Source organism: Dasypus novemcinctus, chromosome 15, assembly GCF_030445035.2.
Source record: "Dasypus novemcinctus isolate mDasNov1 chromosome 15, mDasNov1.1.hap2, whole genome shotgun sequence".
NCBI classification, from domain to species: Eukaryota; Metazoa; Chordata; class Mammalia; order Cingulata; family Dasypodidae; genus Dasypus; species Dasypus novemcinctus.
In genome coordinates this window covers 13,254,277-13,271,652 of record NC_080687.1, presented here as the reverse complement: position 1 = coordinate 13,271,652, position 17,376 = coordinate 13,254,277, and the positions used below count along the sequence as shown (strand labels likewise).

The 17,376-nt window shown below is 41.8% G+C and overlaps 1 protein-coding gene across 3 annotated transcripts in view; it reads left to right on the top strand.

Moving 5' to 3' along the window:
* LOC101445555 (phospholipid-transporting ATPase IB) overlaps window positions 1-17,376 on the top strand; it is a 675,309-nt gene that overhangs the window by 477,438 nt on the left and 180,495 nt on the right. For all 3 annotated transcript variants that reach the window (XM_058277045.2, XM_071208176.1, XM_058277047.2), the window contains exons 29-30: window positions 10,828-10,950; window positions 12,911-12,989. In XM_058277045.2, coding sequence (XP_058133028.1) covers window positions 10,828-10,950; window positions 12,911-12,989 — 202 coding nt within the window. The remainder of the gene's footprint in view (window positions 1-10,827; window positions 10,951-12,910; window positions 12,990-17,376) is intronic.

Genomic DNA, 17,376 nt, shown 5'->3' with positions numbered 1-17,376 from the left:
CAATGAAAACACCATCAGTGGGCCTCTTTTCAGTGGGGTCACACCCACAGGGACGCTGTTTAAAGTGAAGAACGTGTTTAAATCAGGGCACATGGCTGAGTCCGCCACAGAAGGTTAGGGGGCTGGTGCAGCTCCTTGCCAACCAAATATAAGAAAGGGAAAACTGCCAGGGTAGGAGGGAGAGGAGGTGGTTTTTAACAGTTCCCTTTAAATGGTCAGTGACATCCTTGTGGATTATTTCCTATCCCCAAAGGCCCCTAACGAGAGACAATATAGAATGTGGACTGAGAAGATAATTTAGAAGTGATGAGGTTATTGGTAGCTTTCAGAAGAAGGGTTGCAGTAGACAATTTGAGAAAATATATCTAGAAGATCAACCGCCCGCCATGTGCCAGCCACTCTTCTAAGCTCCTGGAAATACACTGATGACCCAACAGACACTCTCCCTGCCTTCGTGACATTTATGACATGGTAGGGGAGATGGTAAAAACTCAAATGTGTAGCTAGGAACTGTGATAAATGCTGTGAAGGGAAAATGCAGGGGACTTGGGGACTTGGTGATTCTGTCACGGGGAAGGCCGCGTGGCCTGGGAGTTACCAACGGTGTCCCTGAGGAACTTCCCCGTGAGCCGAGGAATGAATGAGAGGGCAGGAAATTAGCTGAGGCTATACCGATTTCAGTGGAGTGTGGGAGAGCGCAGGGAGTAGGAAGTACCTCAAGTTGAAAGGCCAACGGAAGGATTTTTTCTTTTATGGAAAAGGGTAGACTTCTATATATTTATAAGTGAAGAGGAAAATGCCAGCAGACAAAAAAATGACGGGAAGTGGATATGGCTCAAGCAACTGGGCTTCTTTCTACCATAGGGGAGGTCCTGGATTCAGTTCCCGGGGCCTCCTGGTGAAGGCAAGCTGGCCCATGTGGAGAGCTGCTGCAACACAATGACACAACAAAAAGAGACACAGAGGAAAGACCATGAGAAACACAACAAACCAGGGAGCTGAGGTGGCTCAAGTGATTGAGTTACTCTCTCCCATGTTGGGAGGTTCCAGGATCAGTTCCTGGTGCCTCCTAAAGAGAAGACGAGAAGAGAAGACAAGCAGACAGACACAGAAGAACGCACAGCAAATGGACACAGAGAACAGACAGCATGCACAGGTGGGGGGGCGGGGAATAAATAAATGGTATAAATCTTTTTTTTAAAAAGTTGACATTTCCCAGGAGGGGGAGAATCAAGCAAAGGAAGTGACCAGTGGGATTTTTAACACATTGTCTGGTAATGCTGCCAACCCCAAAACAGGAGGCAGGAACATGGCTTGAATGGTTAGTCCTGGAAGATCACGATAAAGGTCAGATGACAAAGGGCTTGCACGTGCTTGTCCTCGCTTGCTTCCAGCTGCATAGAGAAGCCCTGGAAGCTGGTAGGGTGTTGGTCGATGGGCAGAAAAGTTTGCCTCTGTAGGCTGTTGTTGAGGACCTAGAAATCCTAATAATAATGAGTAGCAAGGTTGGTAGTGATGAAAAAGGGAAGAGATATTGTGGCTGGAGAAATGAATTTCAAAGGTAAAACCGCCCGTGCAGTCATGGGAGTGGGCTGCCAGCAAGTCGTGGCCGTGGGGCTGGGCAAGGGTCTGCGAAGTAGGTGCCAGGTGGGCCTCGGCCTCGGAGTCAGTCATGCATGGAGGACCAGATCTTCTGAGAACATGGAGGTTTGACCCCCAGGAAACCTTTCGTAGTCAGAAACTATTTTGGTAACTTTTGTTTGACATAAATTGAAATTTAGAGAAAAGTTACAAGAAGAGTACCAAAAACCTCCTGTTACCCTTTTCCCAGATTCATCAGTAATTGCCATTTTGCCCCCATTCACACACACGTGCACACACACGGACACGTGAACGCACATACACATTTATTTCTCAACCATCTGAGAGTAAGTTATAGGCATCATGCTCTTTCATTGCTTAATACATTAGGGCATAGTTGCCTAGACCATTCTCTTACATGACTACAGTATAATGTTTAAACTCAGGAACTTTTACACTGGTACGATACTATTTTCTAACCCATATTCATCCCTATCGAGATGTTGCCATTATCGGTCCAATCACATCCTATTAAGCAATTATTTTTCCAGCACTGAATCCCTCTACGGCCACCCAAACAGGGCAAGTCAGAGTTTGTGGCAGCTAAGGCATTTATCGGTGAACGCCCTCTTCTGGGCTAGCTTCTTTCCCGTGTCTTCTTCAAGCAGTATTTTCCCCCTGCTTTTCCTGCTTCTATACTTCTCCTTTATATCTGATTCCCCAAGCCAGCAAAGTAGCAAATCATTGTTTAATTCTCAGAGCAGGTTAAATAGCATCAATATCAACTTGAAATTCTTACACCCCCCTAAAAAATGAAGGAGTGCTGCCCATTAGATTGCCATGATATCAATAGTCAAATTTCTATATCATTTTGTGAATAGGATGAGACTAAAATGGCTACTGGGGGAAGCGGATGTGTCTCAAATGATGAGCATCCACCTACCATATGGAAAACCCAGGGTTCTATACTCAGCGCCTCCTGACCCGTGTGATGAGCTGGCCCACGCGCAGTATTGTCGTGTGCAAGGAGTGCCGTGCCACGCAGGGGCACCCGTGCATAGGGGAGCCCCACGCACAAGGAGTGTGCCCCACAAGGACAGCTGCCCTGTGTGAAAAAAACGCAGCCTGCCCAGGAGTGGTGCCACACACACAGAGAGCTGACGTAGCAAGATGACACAACAACAAAAAAAGAGATGTAGTTTCCCAGTGCCACCTGATAATATAAGCGAACACAGAAGAACACAAAGCGAATGGACACAGAGAGCAGACCATGGGCGGCAGGGGGGGATAGGGAGAGAAATAAATAAAATAAAAATAAAAAAGGCTACTGGAGACAAAAGCTACCAGGATCAGATGAATTTCAGCTAAATTTTATTTTACTCATTCTGTTTTTAATGAAGAGACAACTCTAATGTTAAGCGGAAAATTAATACTATTTAATTTTATCAAACCAACATGAATTGAAGTAGAAAACTGTGGGCCATCTCCCCTATACATATAAATGCAAAAATTCTCAAAATATCAGCAAATAGAGTTCAACAAAGTATCGAAAGAATAAAATACTCAACCAAGTAAGATTTATTTCAGGTATACAAGGGGTTCAAAAATCAAGAAAACTTTCAAGATATCACTATATCAACTAAATAATATAAACACTGTTCTATCAGTTGATGCTGCCAAAGAAATTGAGGCAATTTAGCTGCCATTCCTGAAGTAACTCAAAATCATATAGGAACAGAAAGAAGCCAATTAACTGTAATGTAGACTATTTACAGAAACCAGTAGCATATTCCCATAAATAGTGAAACTCTAAAACTATTTCATTTTAAATATGAATGAGTCAGGGAAACCTGCCATCACTGTATAATTCAGCATTGTTTCAGAATTTTAGCAACTGCCAAGAAAATTAGTAACTATTATAAATATTGGAGAAAAGATAAACTATTTCTGTATTTAAACAAATATATGTTCACAAAAAATATGGTCCTGCAGAAATGCACATATATGATTATATATCTAGAAAACCCAAAAGATGTCAATAAAGAAACACTAGAATTACAAGAAAATTTGAGGTGACCAAATACATGGTAAGTATATAAAAATCAGTAGCCTCTTTTATTCTAACAATAAACACCAAGAAATGAAAAGAGAATAATAATTCCTTTCAAAATAGAATTTATACATTTCTTGGGGAGAATTTTACAGGACATATATGAAAAAATCATATATGTATGATTCAAAATCATATATGAAATCTTAATAAAGGATATGAAACAAGATTTGCACAAATGGAAAGACATGCCGTTTTCTTACATGGGAAGACAGTATCATAAAGAACTTGATTCTTTTAAAATTAATATATAAATTTCTTTTATTCCAAATAGAATTCCAACAGTTGATTGTTTTGAGGGGGAAAGAAGGAAGTTGGATAAAATTACCTTAAAAGTATACTTGAAATTAACCCATGCCTGAAAATATTCACAGAAAGTTCAAAAAAGAGCAATCATAAGGGTAGACTTATCTTTACTAAATATCGGACTATACTATAAAGCCACCATAATCGAATCAATATGGTATTGGCATAGAGCACAACAAGTAATTCAGAAAATGTAGAACCAGATCCCAGGATAAATGAGGAACTAATAAATGCCAAAGGTAGTGTTCCAATTTAGTGGAAAATTTTTGGATTAATTAATTGTGTTCTCACATCTCTCCATCTGGAAGAAAGTAACTTTGGACTTCTATCTTTTACCACATACAAAATACCTTCCAGATGTGTTAAAGACTTACATGTGAAAAGTAAAACTATATGAATCCTGCAAGGATCTCCTGAAAACTGCATATAATTTCCAGGGAAGGGAGACTTCCCTAACCACAATCGGACAATCAGAAACTGGTCTTGACTCTGTGTAAGTTAAAAGCTTTTGTATGGCAATAGAAACCATAAAGAAAGCCCAATAGACAAAGAGTACATCTAGTTGAAACTTTGTAACATAAAAACGGAGTGGATATCTCTCTTACTGAAAGAACTCTTAGAAAAGAAGATACCATGCATAGAAAAACGGGCAAAGGACCTAAATAGACATCTCACCAAATCCCAAATCCAATTGGCCAACAAATATATGAAAAGACACTTAAACTCACTGGTTGTCAGGGAAAATGTAAATTTTTTAAAAGAAAGTTTTAATATCCTTAGCTTTTCAAACTGTAGAATATTAAAAGACCAATATGTAATAACACCTATCATTGATAGGGACGCAGGGGAAAGGTCACTGCTGTCCTTTGCTAGTGGAGAGGTAGATGATTGGAACCTTTTTTTTTTTTTTTTTTTTGACAAGATACAAGACATTTTCAGAGTTTTATTCTGAATTCAGAGTTTTCATTTAGAAGATTTGTTGGGGAAAACTGATATTGCATCTTGATACAGGTATAAAATCATGGCTGCATTCTTAATTTAAATGATAACATATGAGAACAAAAGTAGCAGAGGGAAGTGGACTTGGCCCAGTGGTTAGGGCGTCCATCTACTACATGGGAGGTCTGCAGTTCAAACCCCGGGCCTTCTTGACCTGTGTGGAGCTGGCCCACGCGCAATGCTGATGGGCGCAAGGAGTGCCGTGCCACGCAGGGGTGTCCCCCGCGTAGGGGAGCCCCACTCACAAGGAATGCACCCCGTATGGAGAGCTGCCCAGCACGAAAGAAAGTGCAGCCTGCCCAGGAATGGTGCCAGCACACACGGAGAGCTGACACAGCAAGATGACGAAGCAAAAAGAAAAACACAGATTCCCATGCCACTGACAACAACAGAAGTGGACAAAGATGACGCAGCAAACAGACACAGAGAACAGACAATGGCGGGGGGAGAGAAATAAATAAATAAATCTGAAAAAAAAAAAAAGCAGAACTCTTCAAGCAAAGAACCTTTTCCAAAAGTGGTTCAATGATATGGCAGAAACACAACAAAATATTTTTAATATCAAGTCACTTCTGAACTGTTGCTTTTCTTTATTCCTTATAAATGTACATCTACTATTCTTTATATACTTCATATATACATAAACACAATCATGAATTATAGTTTATTAAGATCCCTCCATGTTATTAACTTGGTATTAATTTAGTCTACAGCCAAAACTTTTTTCCTGTGTTACAGAGGAAAAAGTAAAGGCCCCGCAATTTAAAACCTAGTGGAATTCCACTTTATTTTCTAGGAATACTTAATTTCTCTTATTTTCAAATTAATAGTGATTATTAGTATTCATAAACCAATCCAGGTAGTGCTCCATTGAATTTTTAGAGACCCAGTTTGTCTATACTCTCCAGAGGAAGACAAATTGTACCAATTAGTTTCCTCAGAAAGCACTTTATATTTTATAACGGAAAAATCACCTCAAATTACTGGGCATTCTTAAAAAAACCTATTGTATAGGTTAAAATGGAAAAAGACAGTGGTATGAATTACCATTTGTGAATGAATGAATTAAAAATGCTTATCACTGAGGGAAATAAATAATAATCAAGCATCAGTAGATACTTAGAGAAAATTCACTGCTGGAAATCTGAATAATTAATTCTGTGATATCATTTTTAGTTCAGCAGGATCTTCTTAAAACATATTCCTTACCTTATTTTCACAATTCTATCTACTTAAAAATCTACTTTAAAAGGATTTTTTATCTTGTTTATAAATGGATAAACTAGCTTACAGCTTGAGGATTTATTAAATTTTGCGTTATATAGTCAGAGGTCCTCATTTTATTGACTTAGTTGACTTACTGAAATGACAAATATCTTTGCTCTCCTTTCTTTAGCCTGATTTAAATAGTCCTGAAATTATTCTGTTGTTTAGAAACTTCATTGTAATAAGAAAGCAGGCTATTGGATGCCAGAAATTCAGTTTTCTTTCTGTTTTAAGAGCCTCTTTAGGTAGAGCAATTTAGTAAAGTCAAAATTTCTTAGAAGGAAACGGTTGGTGTATTGCGATCTTCCTTGTTAAAGATTCTCCACTTCTGCACATATTGAGAGCTATGGGGTCCATAGGGTTTTGTCTATTAGATAAGACATGAGAAACTTCTCAACGCTGCACTCTCAAATACCAGAAAATACCAGAAACCCCAGGAAAAATAGCTAATTAAAAAAGATCCACAAGTTGCCTTGTCCTGCACGTTTTTCTTCTTGTGCTGCCCAGCGCGCATTAACCTCTGGTCCACCATCTCTTTGAGACCCAAAACCAAGCCTCCAATGAAGCTGCAGAGTTCTGATGGAGAGAGAGTTGAAGTTGATGTGGAAATTGCCAGGTGATCTGCGACCCTACAGACCTTACCAATGCAGGCAGTGCCGAACCAGTTTTGTCGCCAAATGTAAATGCCGCGATATTTACGAGGCCATTCAGGAGTGTACTCCCCTAAAGGTGACCTCTTCCCCTGATGATGATGAGAACAAAGGAAGGCCTGCAGACATACCCACTTGGGATCAAGAATTCCTAAACCAGGAAACGCTTTTTGATCTTATTCTTGCAGCAAACCACTGAGATGTCAAGGGTTTGCTCGATGTTACATGCAAAACTGTAGCCAATATTAGATCCTTTTTTTTAGAAAGCAAACGGGCAGTCTCTAGTAAAATAAAAAATGCATGTATCTCTATACCCAGCAGTCCTACTCCAGGGAACCCTTCCCGTAGAAATAAAAGAACAAGTGTATGTGTTCTACACCATGTTGTAAATGTTTGTTCTTAATACTGGTGGTAATGAAGGACTGGAAATGACATGAGTGCCTGTCAGTGGGTGAGTAGGTGAAAAACCATCCTCTATCCACGCCATAAATTATTATGAGAGCATTAAAAGGGCTGCATTAGTGTAGAGCCCAAGGGACTTGGAAGGATTTCCTTGATGTATTATTTAGCAAGAAAGTATGAAGAAGAAAAATGTGCATGATATGAAACAAATCATGGCCCCAAATGGTCTGTGTGTATGTCTGGACGCTTCCGTGAGCAGGGTGGAGCATTCCAGGCTGTTAGCCTAGAGGTGACGTGTGGAGAGGAATTGAAATGAGTAGGAGAAAGTCAAGTTAAAAATAAAGAAAAAATAAAGATGGCAGCATAGGCAGTAGATATGATGTCACATTGACGCTTTATGTAAAATAACATATGTGGGCATAGGTACGTAAGAAGAAAGCCCGGCAAGCTTCTGAGACTCTCATTAAGAGTTCCTTCTTCCCGCATCATCCAGGGCACTTTCGGTTGTTGTGGTTGTGATTGTAAGGGAAAGGAGGGCAACAACTCTGGATCTTTTTCTCCTTGAAACCTCTGTGAAACCTTGAAATCCTAAGGCAGTCTGCTCTTCTGCCTTAGGGTGAAGGAGAAATATGAATGAGTTTTATGGGCCTTACTCACCACATCTCTGATTGCTTTGCCCTCACAGCCTTTTCAAAGGCTTCTTTCTCTGGTTGCATCCTCAGTCTCCAAATAACTGGTGTGAGTTCAGAGTTCCCGGAGACTTGCACCCCTGCTTCCCACAGGCTTGAGGGCTTGCCGTGAGGGTGGGTATAGATTTGGCCAATGCCAGGGAGAGGGTGGCCCCGTCTCTGTGAGCCATCAGTGCAGCCAGCCAGAAGACTCACCAGGAAGCCCCAGCACGTCCCAGGCTAGATGCCGTGCTTAGGATAACCCCTTCTTCGGCTTCAGGCTGGATCTTTCTAGAACTCAGATGTGGCCAGGTTATACCCCTATTGAGGACAGGTCAAAGTCAGTCTTCAAAGCAGCCACTATCTGCCCCAAAGCTCATTGCTCACAAGCAGCCTTGCCCCCACCGCATCTGGCCATCTACCCTGTGCATCTCGGACATTCCCCCAACTGCACCGTGCTTACTCGTGCCTCGGAGCTTTACGAGGAGTTCTCTTTCCATGTTGCCTTCTGCTTCCCCACTCCCACATTCCTTACCACCACCAAATCCGATAGGTTCAATCCCCTGCAGGTCAGATCTTTTTTGGTCCAAGAATCCTGTCTTGATTCTCCTCCTCCTCTTCTCTTCACTCCCCCACTAGCCGTTTAGTTGGTTTCATATATTCATAGCCAGCCGCCCTGCTGCTTTCATCCCTTTCTCTGTAATAGTCTATGGTCCTTGGAGGTCGGGGAACTTGCTTCTTTCTTCCTTCATCTTAAATCTCTGTGTTCCTGGTGCTCACCAAAGTATTGACCCAAAATTAATTTCCAATCAATGTCTGTTGTATTATTCATACAATGGGTGAAGTACACTGTGCTTCCTGATTTTTGAGCGTGATATCAAGGTGGGAGGTTGTAAAATTTGCCTTAGCTAGCACTAACCAACATTTCAGAAAGTGAACTATGGTATGATTTGAAATCACTGCTGGTTTTACAAAGGTAGGCAGTTGTTAATTTTGCAGATTTCCTGGCTATCAAATATTTATTACATTGTTTTTGGTGTTCAATGTATTCATTTTATGCTGATTAGGTGGCAGTTAGATGTGGTCTTTGCTTATTTTCTTTGTTTCTAGAGTATCTGGAGATTGCGATCATTGAATCTCAGGTTCGGACTTGACTGGAAATTAAGTCATCATTCCATAGAACTGAAACATAAACAATGTGAATCCAAAAGGCCTCTTTGTGTCTGCCTTATTTCACCTAGCATATGTCTTCACGATCCTTCCGTGTTGGAGCATGTGTCAGAACCTCATTTCTTTTTATAGCTGAGTAAACTTCCATTGCATGGATAGACCCACATTTTGTTTTTCCATCATTTGTTGATGGACATTTGGACTGCCATTTTGAGGTCTCCAGGAGAGGCAGAGGATCTTAAATGTGTTGTCATGACACACCAGGATCATGACTATCAATTGTGAGATTTGTCCCATATGCTTCATTATTTAATAGCCAACATATCAATTCTAGAAATGAATGAGAGTAAGTTGCAGGTTATCCATGTCATCACATCAAATGCTTCCTTGCTTTACCATGTATTTCTTTTTTTTATTAGAGAATTTATGGAATTTCAGAGCAATCATGCATAAAATACAGTATTCCCATATACCACCCCATTTTTGACACCTTGCATTGGTGTGATACATTAGTTACAATTGATGAAAGCTCATTTTTATCATTGTACTATTAACTGTCGTCCATGGTTTAACTTAGGGTTCACTGTTTATATGGTTCAGGTCCATAGATTTTTTTACTCTGTTAATACGTATACAACCTAACATTCCCCCTTTAAACCACATGATGTCACTTATATGAAATACTTTGAATAAGCAAATTCATAGAGGCAGAAAGTAGATTACAGGCTACCATGGGCTGGTAGGGTGGGGAGTTACTGCTTAATGAATCCAGAGTTTCTGTATGGGGTGATGAAAAAGTTTGGGTGATGGGTGGTGGTGACTGTGGCTCAACATTGTGAAAATAATAGCACTAAATTCTATACTTGAAATATAACTGGCACAGCAACTGTGGAAGACAGCGTGGTAGTTTCTTGCAAAATTGTAAATAGGCTTATCTCATGATCTGCAATTGCTCTCCTAGATATTTACCCAAATGAGTTGAAACCGATGTGTACACAAAAACTTGCACACAGACATTTATAGTAATTTTATTCAGAATTACCCAAATTTGGAAGCAACCAAATGTCCTTCAATAGGTGAATGGATAAACAAACGGTGGTGCATTCACACAATGAAATATTACTCGACAATAAAAAGAAATGAGATATCAAGCCAGGAAAAGACATGGAAGAACCTTAAATGCATTTATTGGTAGATGAAAGGCTTCCTACTGTATGATTCCAACTATATAACAGTGTGGAAAAGGCAATGCTATAGATACGGTGAAAATGATCAGTGGTTGCCAAGGGTTCAGAGGGGGAGGGAGAGGGATAAAGAAGTAGAGCCCAGGACATTTGGGGGCTGTGAAACTAGTGTGTACGATACAGTAATAGTAGACACAGGACATTATACACTTTTCAAAACCCACAGAACTGTACAACACATAGAGTCAACCCGAATGTAAGTTATGGACTTTGCTTGATAACCATGCATCCATATAGGTTTCACTTGTAGCAAATGTACCATACTAATGTCAGATGTTAATAATAGAGGAAACTGGGCTGGGGGTGGCAAGAGGCCATAAGGGTACTCTGCTCTTTGCACATTTTTTTTTGTAATCCTAAAACTTCTCTTAAAAGTGAAGCATATTGTTTTTTAAAAGGCCTCTCTTAATGGATCGTTGTTCTCCATATAGATTTTCACTGCGTTGCCGCCCTTCACTCTGGGAATCTTCGAGAGATCCTGCACTCAGGAGAGCATGCTCAGGTTTCCTCAGCTCTACAAAATTACCCAGAATGCCGAAGGCTTCAACACCAAGGTAAACAAGGCTGTACCGCAGAGTGGCCCTCAGAAAGGCCTGAGCTCTTGTCTTTCTGCTCTCCTCACTTGCCCGGGAGACGTTGAAAGCTTTAGAGAGAAAAGTTGAGAAGCAGCCAGACCACAGCCTTCCCCGTCAGTAGAGCAAGCCCAGGGAATTCTAGAAACCAGGCAGGGAAGGCAGTTTCCAGGGTGTCCGTGTGCTCATTTCCCTTCCCGTCTGTCTCCACACACCTTCCACGGGATGGACGTGGCCGCGGTGCCCACGGCTCTGCCGCCTTTGGGATCAGCCGCCAGCGAGTCCCCTTACACTGCATTTGGGTGGGCTGGGAGCTGGCTAACCAGCTCTCCAGCCACAGTCGCGTGACACGTCATTTAAAAGGAAACGTTTCTCCAGCTAATGAGTAAAAGTGGCTGGATGTGAACACAGGGATCGAGTCAGCGTTGAGGGCATTGCTTTTTCGGACTGGAAATCTTCTAGACAAGGAAACAAGGTGCAGGCCAGCTGAGAAGATACAGGTAGAATCTGCGTTAGATGTTAGGGGGAATCTGACGTCTGCCGTGTGGCCTGCCCAGCATGGCTAGAGTGGCGGGGAGGGAAGACACCTGCCTGGAGCTGAGGCAGAACTGACTACGCACCTCGCATCCCCTTGCTTCCTTCGCAGGGTTTCAGGCGGCAGGGGATGAGGGCGGTTTAAATAGAGATTCGTTGCCCAGTTCAGCTAATCCTATGTGCAGGTCGTGGTCGTGACTTTCTTGGGTAGACGTTGGGGGCCTTTTTAGGGAAGATTTAGAAGGTCCCTCTCCAGGCCACTCGAAGACAGAAGCCTCGGCAGGCTTTGTTTTTGAGCCAGGTGTTGCCGTTCCTCTCCCTTCAGAGCTACCATATTCTTGGAAAGAGATGAGACTGGAAAAAAATAAAAGGGGTCCTCTGGGTTCTACTATCTTCCATACATGGGTGACAAATTTCTTCACCCCTTGTTTTTCTATAATGAAAAAATATAATGTTTGTTTCTATTTATATAAGTCAAAGCTGTTTTCTCTAGAGTATGAATTCAGAAGCCTTATGAGGTGAAAAGTAGAATAGACCCATTAGCAAGGTACTAAAACTAAGAATAACCTGAAACTTACTTGCAGGCACCTTGAAGAAAGTATTTTTCCTTTGGTAGTGAGGTCAGGGGAAGGGTGGAGAAGAATAAAATTTAAAACGGGAAAAATCCCTCTCTTTTATTATCATTGATTTTCCTTTCTGTGTGCCACCACTACTTAGGATCAAACTATATGACAATTCACAGAAAAATTTATAGATTTTCAAAAGTTTAATCTGGCTTTAACGGTTCTGTCATCAGAGTGGTTTAATAACAACTAAAACCTATTGATGAATATATAGTCAAGCATAAACTAAATTTTGCGTTATTTTGTTTAACTTTTCAAACATTAAAATAAAGAGAACCTTTAAATGTACAGGATAGTAATCAAAATCCCAAAAACTAAAGAAAAAAAAATGAAAGGGAGGTTTTTAAGAAGTAAAACAAGAGAATGTTATGTGAGAATTTTTGGGTAACATGTTTTAATGCCTTCCAAAAGTACACAGGTTCACAGATTTAGTTTCTTGTTACAATTGTCACCTGATGCCCCCTTTTCTGGACGACTGTAAGATGCTGTTGAGTCTGAAGAAGACTGACCCTCCCCTGGTTTTCGGTGCCCGCACATCACGTGCTGGGCACGCAGGTGTTTACCTGGACTTCTTCGTACTGAAGTCACGTTATCTGGACAGAGTCCAGTCATGTGTATATAAAAACGAGGAAGTGGTTGGATTGTATTTTAACTTCAAGTACAATAAGCTCTTCTGGAGCCCTGCAGCCCCCGCCAGCCCCCGCATAAGGGGGCATTTGGTGGGAGCCGCACAGGGGTCAGGATTTGGGGGCTGCTTCTGACTGCCTGGGTCTGTTCTCCTCTAGGTCTTCTGGGGTCACTGCATCAATGCCTTGGTTCACTCGCTCATCCTCTTCTGGTTCCCCATGAAGGCGCTGGAGCACGGTAACGGCCTCAGGCTTTAAAGTATCAGCAACAGCTTTTCCATTTCTCAGATCCCCCACCTCCCCCCCCTCCGCCCCCCAGTTCTGCAGAACTAGAGAGCAGAAGAACAGCGTTTTGAGGAAAAACAAATCTACTGTCCAGAGGGAGCTAATCCCCAGGTTGATAGCAGGCAGGTTCCAACCCTCCTGGCTTTTAGCACCCACTTTCCATGCAGTGGATTGGACGGTTTAAGTCAGTGCTGTCGGGGTTGTGAGGGAAAGCAGCCTTCTCTAAAGGAGCAGCGCTGCCTCTCGCCCACAAGTTAGACGTTTTCTGGTAATTACTTGGACTTTCATTTTCCAAGCCTCAGAATAATGCAAATCTTGTAAGAGTTTAATTGCATACCAGAAGTTTTCTGAAAGCATGTTCTCTCCTTGCCAAACACCTTTCCACGTACTACTTTGCTGAGGACTCCTCCAGATTAGTGTGCGTCTTTCTCTTGAGCTGGGAGAAGAGTGAGAAAGGCTGTGTGCTCCCCAGCTCTCCTTAATGCCACCCAAGCAGGGCCTCTTCAAGAGACAGATCATAGTCTCAGGAAATGAAAATCTATCACGAGAATGCCGCTCCTTCATCCTTCTCACGGTAGTAATAATCCCCCTAGGAAAAATTACTCCAAGTGTTGTCTACACAAAGCCTTTTGTTGTTCAAAGAACCAAGGACTACAGTGTTTCCAAGCTTCTCTGTTCCTGCGTCAGTGTGAATTTTTTAAACAAAAATGGTTCATTCTCACTGTTATTCTTTAACCTGCTAAATACTGAAATTAGAGAAAATTCTTGCACAGCCCATTTATTATACCATCTGACCTATCCATTCAATTTCATCAGCCAGTAAGTGTCCCTAAGTCTCTAGATCAGAAAATAAAATTCTTGTTTCTAACCCCACCCTGCAAAAGGCATTCTAGTGGAATCATTTTCTTTTCATTCTCAAAGTTCCTGTGAGTCATCCTTACTCAGGGTGGATTTAATTTATTTTTTAAAAGGTTTCGTAAGTACGAGAACATTGAATGTGACTTTGTTTCAGAGCCCATAGCATTTTGGTGATGGAAGCAGTGGTGGCCATAGCAGCTGGCAAGCAGCATGTCTGATGATGTTTTAGATCCTAGGGCTGCTACAAGCCAATGGCTTCAAACAACAGACGTTCATTGTCTCACAGTTCTGGAGGCCAGAAGTCCAAAACTTAGACATGGACAGGATCATGCTCCCTCTGGCCCTCCTGGGGCAGAGTCTACTCCATGCTTCTCTCCTGGACCTGGTGACCCCAGGGCTTCCTTGGCTTATAGATGGATCTGCCTCCATCTCCACACGGCCATCTCCCTTCTGTGTCTGCCTGTGTGCCCTCTCCCCTTCTTGTAAGGCCACCAGTTGTGTTGGTTTAGGGTCTCCACCCTCATCCAGTCTGGCTTCGTTTTAAGTAGCTGCAATCTTCAAAGATCCTATTTCCAAATCAGGTCCCATTCATGGAACCAGGAGTTAGGACTGCAGTGTGTCTGTTAGGGGGACACAATTTAATCCATGGGAGATGAACATAAGGATTTTGGCAAGTGTCCTCTTTCCCTTGAGCCTGACCTTTCGTACTTAGGAAGAGACATCGAGCAGCTTGGACTGGTGACAGATACTGTCTCTGGGCCCCTCGTCTTCTTGTTGGATGTCACATTGGGTCTGAACAAAGAATTGTTGGCCTTTGGACTCTACCCTGAAGTTTTACAAGATGATCACTTATTTTATTGCTTCAAAAGGAAGTAATGTCTGTATTCTACAATACAGATATTGGTTTTCTAACCCTCGAGTCAAGATTGTGTTTTGAGTTTGTGGCTTGTATTGCTATTGTTTATTGTTTATTGAGATTCTGTGATGTATATTCATTCACCTAATGTGAAGATTATGTTTAAATCCCAACAGTTGGTGATTTAACTAAGGTACATCACCAACTGACTCTCATATTAGCTGCTTCTGCCCTATTCCGCTTCCTCCAAATTTGGAAATTTGCTTAGCTGCCAGCCATTGGAATGTTTTTTTCCCCCAGTTTTTATTATTACCAACATCATCAATGTCATTATTTCATTGTATTTATTAAACCTTCACCATAGTGGTTTTCTTTTTTGTGTGTTGTAAACAATAATCTATTGAATGAAACCGTTTAAGGTGAAATTAATTGCAAATATTAAATGTATTTGGCATAGACTAACAAAGGACATTGGTGTTCTAATTCATGAGTTGACTTCTTCTAATAAATTTGTTGACTTCCTCCAAAATCTATTTCAAAATGCACACAATTAGGACCGACCAAAATTATTACATTACTTATTGCTCATTAAACTTATTCATCAGGTAGTATTTATGTCCAAATCACTGTGGGGGATTCTAAGAGAAGAAAATTAATGAATCTTTGGGTCTTACCTTCAAAGAGTCTGCAGTCTGGTGAAAGAGATTCTGTTTCTATGTGCATAGCTCTAATACATGGTGGAAAATAATTATCTCACGTAAAATACAGATAAAGTGTTATCAGATTTCAGAGGGCCAAGAGATACCTTTCATTTGTGGATTAGAAATTGTTTCTAAGAGGAGGTGGCATTTTAGTCTTCTCCTTGAAATCCAAGCAGGATTTTGATGTGGAGGAAAGGAGGGTGGCAACTCAGCAGAGGGGAGAGCCAGGTGAGAGCAAGGAAGTGGAGAAATCCAGGGTCCGAGTGGAAAGCCATGAGACACTCAGCCCTTGAAGGGGGGAAGATGGGGGCAAGTTTGGAAGGGACCACGGAAGCTGGATTGCAGAGGTCTTTGAGTGTGAGACTAAGAAGCTGAGATTTAATATTTCAGGCATTAGATGGTCAAAATAGAATTTAGCTGAAGGAAAATATTGTGATCAGAGCAATTTGGGGCAATGAATGTCTCCTGTCTTGGAAGATGAATATGCCAGGGAAAACCAGATGTAGGTGCAGGACTCCAGGTACTCCAGGGGAGCAGGCAGATTGAATTCTGTACCCAACCCAGACATGTCTTAGTCTCAATCCACATTCTTGATGGTTTGAACCCATGTGTAAATAAGACCTTTTGAAGCTATTATTTTTAGTTAAGGTGTGGCCAAACTTAATCAGGGTGGGTCTTAACCCAGTTCACTGGAGTCCTTTATATGCAAAAGAAATTTGGATGCAGTAAGTCAGAGAAGGCCAGAAGCTGGAAGTCAGCAGAAACCAGAGAGCAGACACAAGGAAAGTGAGATGGCCATGCGGTGGAAGGCAGAGATGCAAGCCAAGGAGCCCCGAGGGCTGGGGCAAGCCAGCACCAGAGCACTACAAGCGCCAGTGTGAAAGTATCTCTTCAGGTAGAATATGTGAAATGTATCACTTCAAGGCTTGAAGTGGGAGGGACCCTAGAAAATCAGGTTCTTAAGCTTATCCATTCCTGTGGGTCTGGACCTATTGTAGGTGGGACCTTTTGATGAGGTCACTTCAGCTAAGGGCTTTTGATTAGATTACTTAAGTAAGGCATGGCCCAGTGTGGATCTTAATCCTCTTACTGGAATCCTTTATAAGAGAATGAAATTCAGCCAACAAGGGAGAGAAAGCCACGAAGCCAGAAGCTGAAGCAATGAAATCCATAAGAGGAGAGAGAGACTAGCAGACTCTGCCCTGTGCCTTGTCATGTGACAGAAGACCTCAGGATCGCCAGCAACAGGACTTTGGGGAGAAAGCATCCCCTGATGACACCTTGGTTTAGCCATTTGTCACAGCCTCAGAACTGTAAGCTTGCCACCAAAATAAATCCCCATTGTAAAAGCCAACCTATTTCTGGTACATTGCATTTTGGCAGCCTAGCAAACTAAAACACACCACAGAGAAAAAGTGCCCTTGCATCACCTTGATTTTGGACTTCTCACCTCCAAAACCATGAGTCATTAGATTCCTGTTGTTAAGTCAACCAGTGTGTGGTACTTTTCGTAGCAGCTCTGGCAAACTAGAACAAGAGTGTAAACTCAGGTGGTGGGGATGTGTTTGGAGAGGCAGGCACATGTTTTGAGATGAAATCCTTAGCGAAATAATGGCACGTCTCAGCTGAGCCAAGCCCCTTGAGAACACAGGGGATATAGAAGTCAACAGGGGTGCCGAGCTCGCCCTCTCGGCACTTATATAATAAGGTCAGAGTGGATGGTCATTATATAAATAATTGCATAATTACCATCTGGTGACTCCTGCAGGCTGTAGATAGTACTTATGATACAGAAACACAACCTACTCTAGTGAGTCAGGGAAGAGTCTTCTCCAAGGACATGATATTGACGTTCTAGGAAGATGAGTAGGAGTGATCAGCGGGGCAAGACATGTCTGGGAACAGGTGGGGGAAAGAGCTTTCCA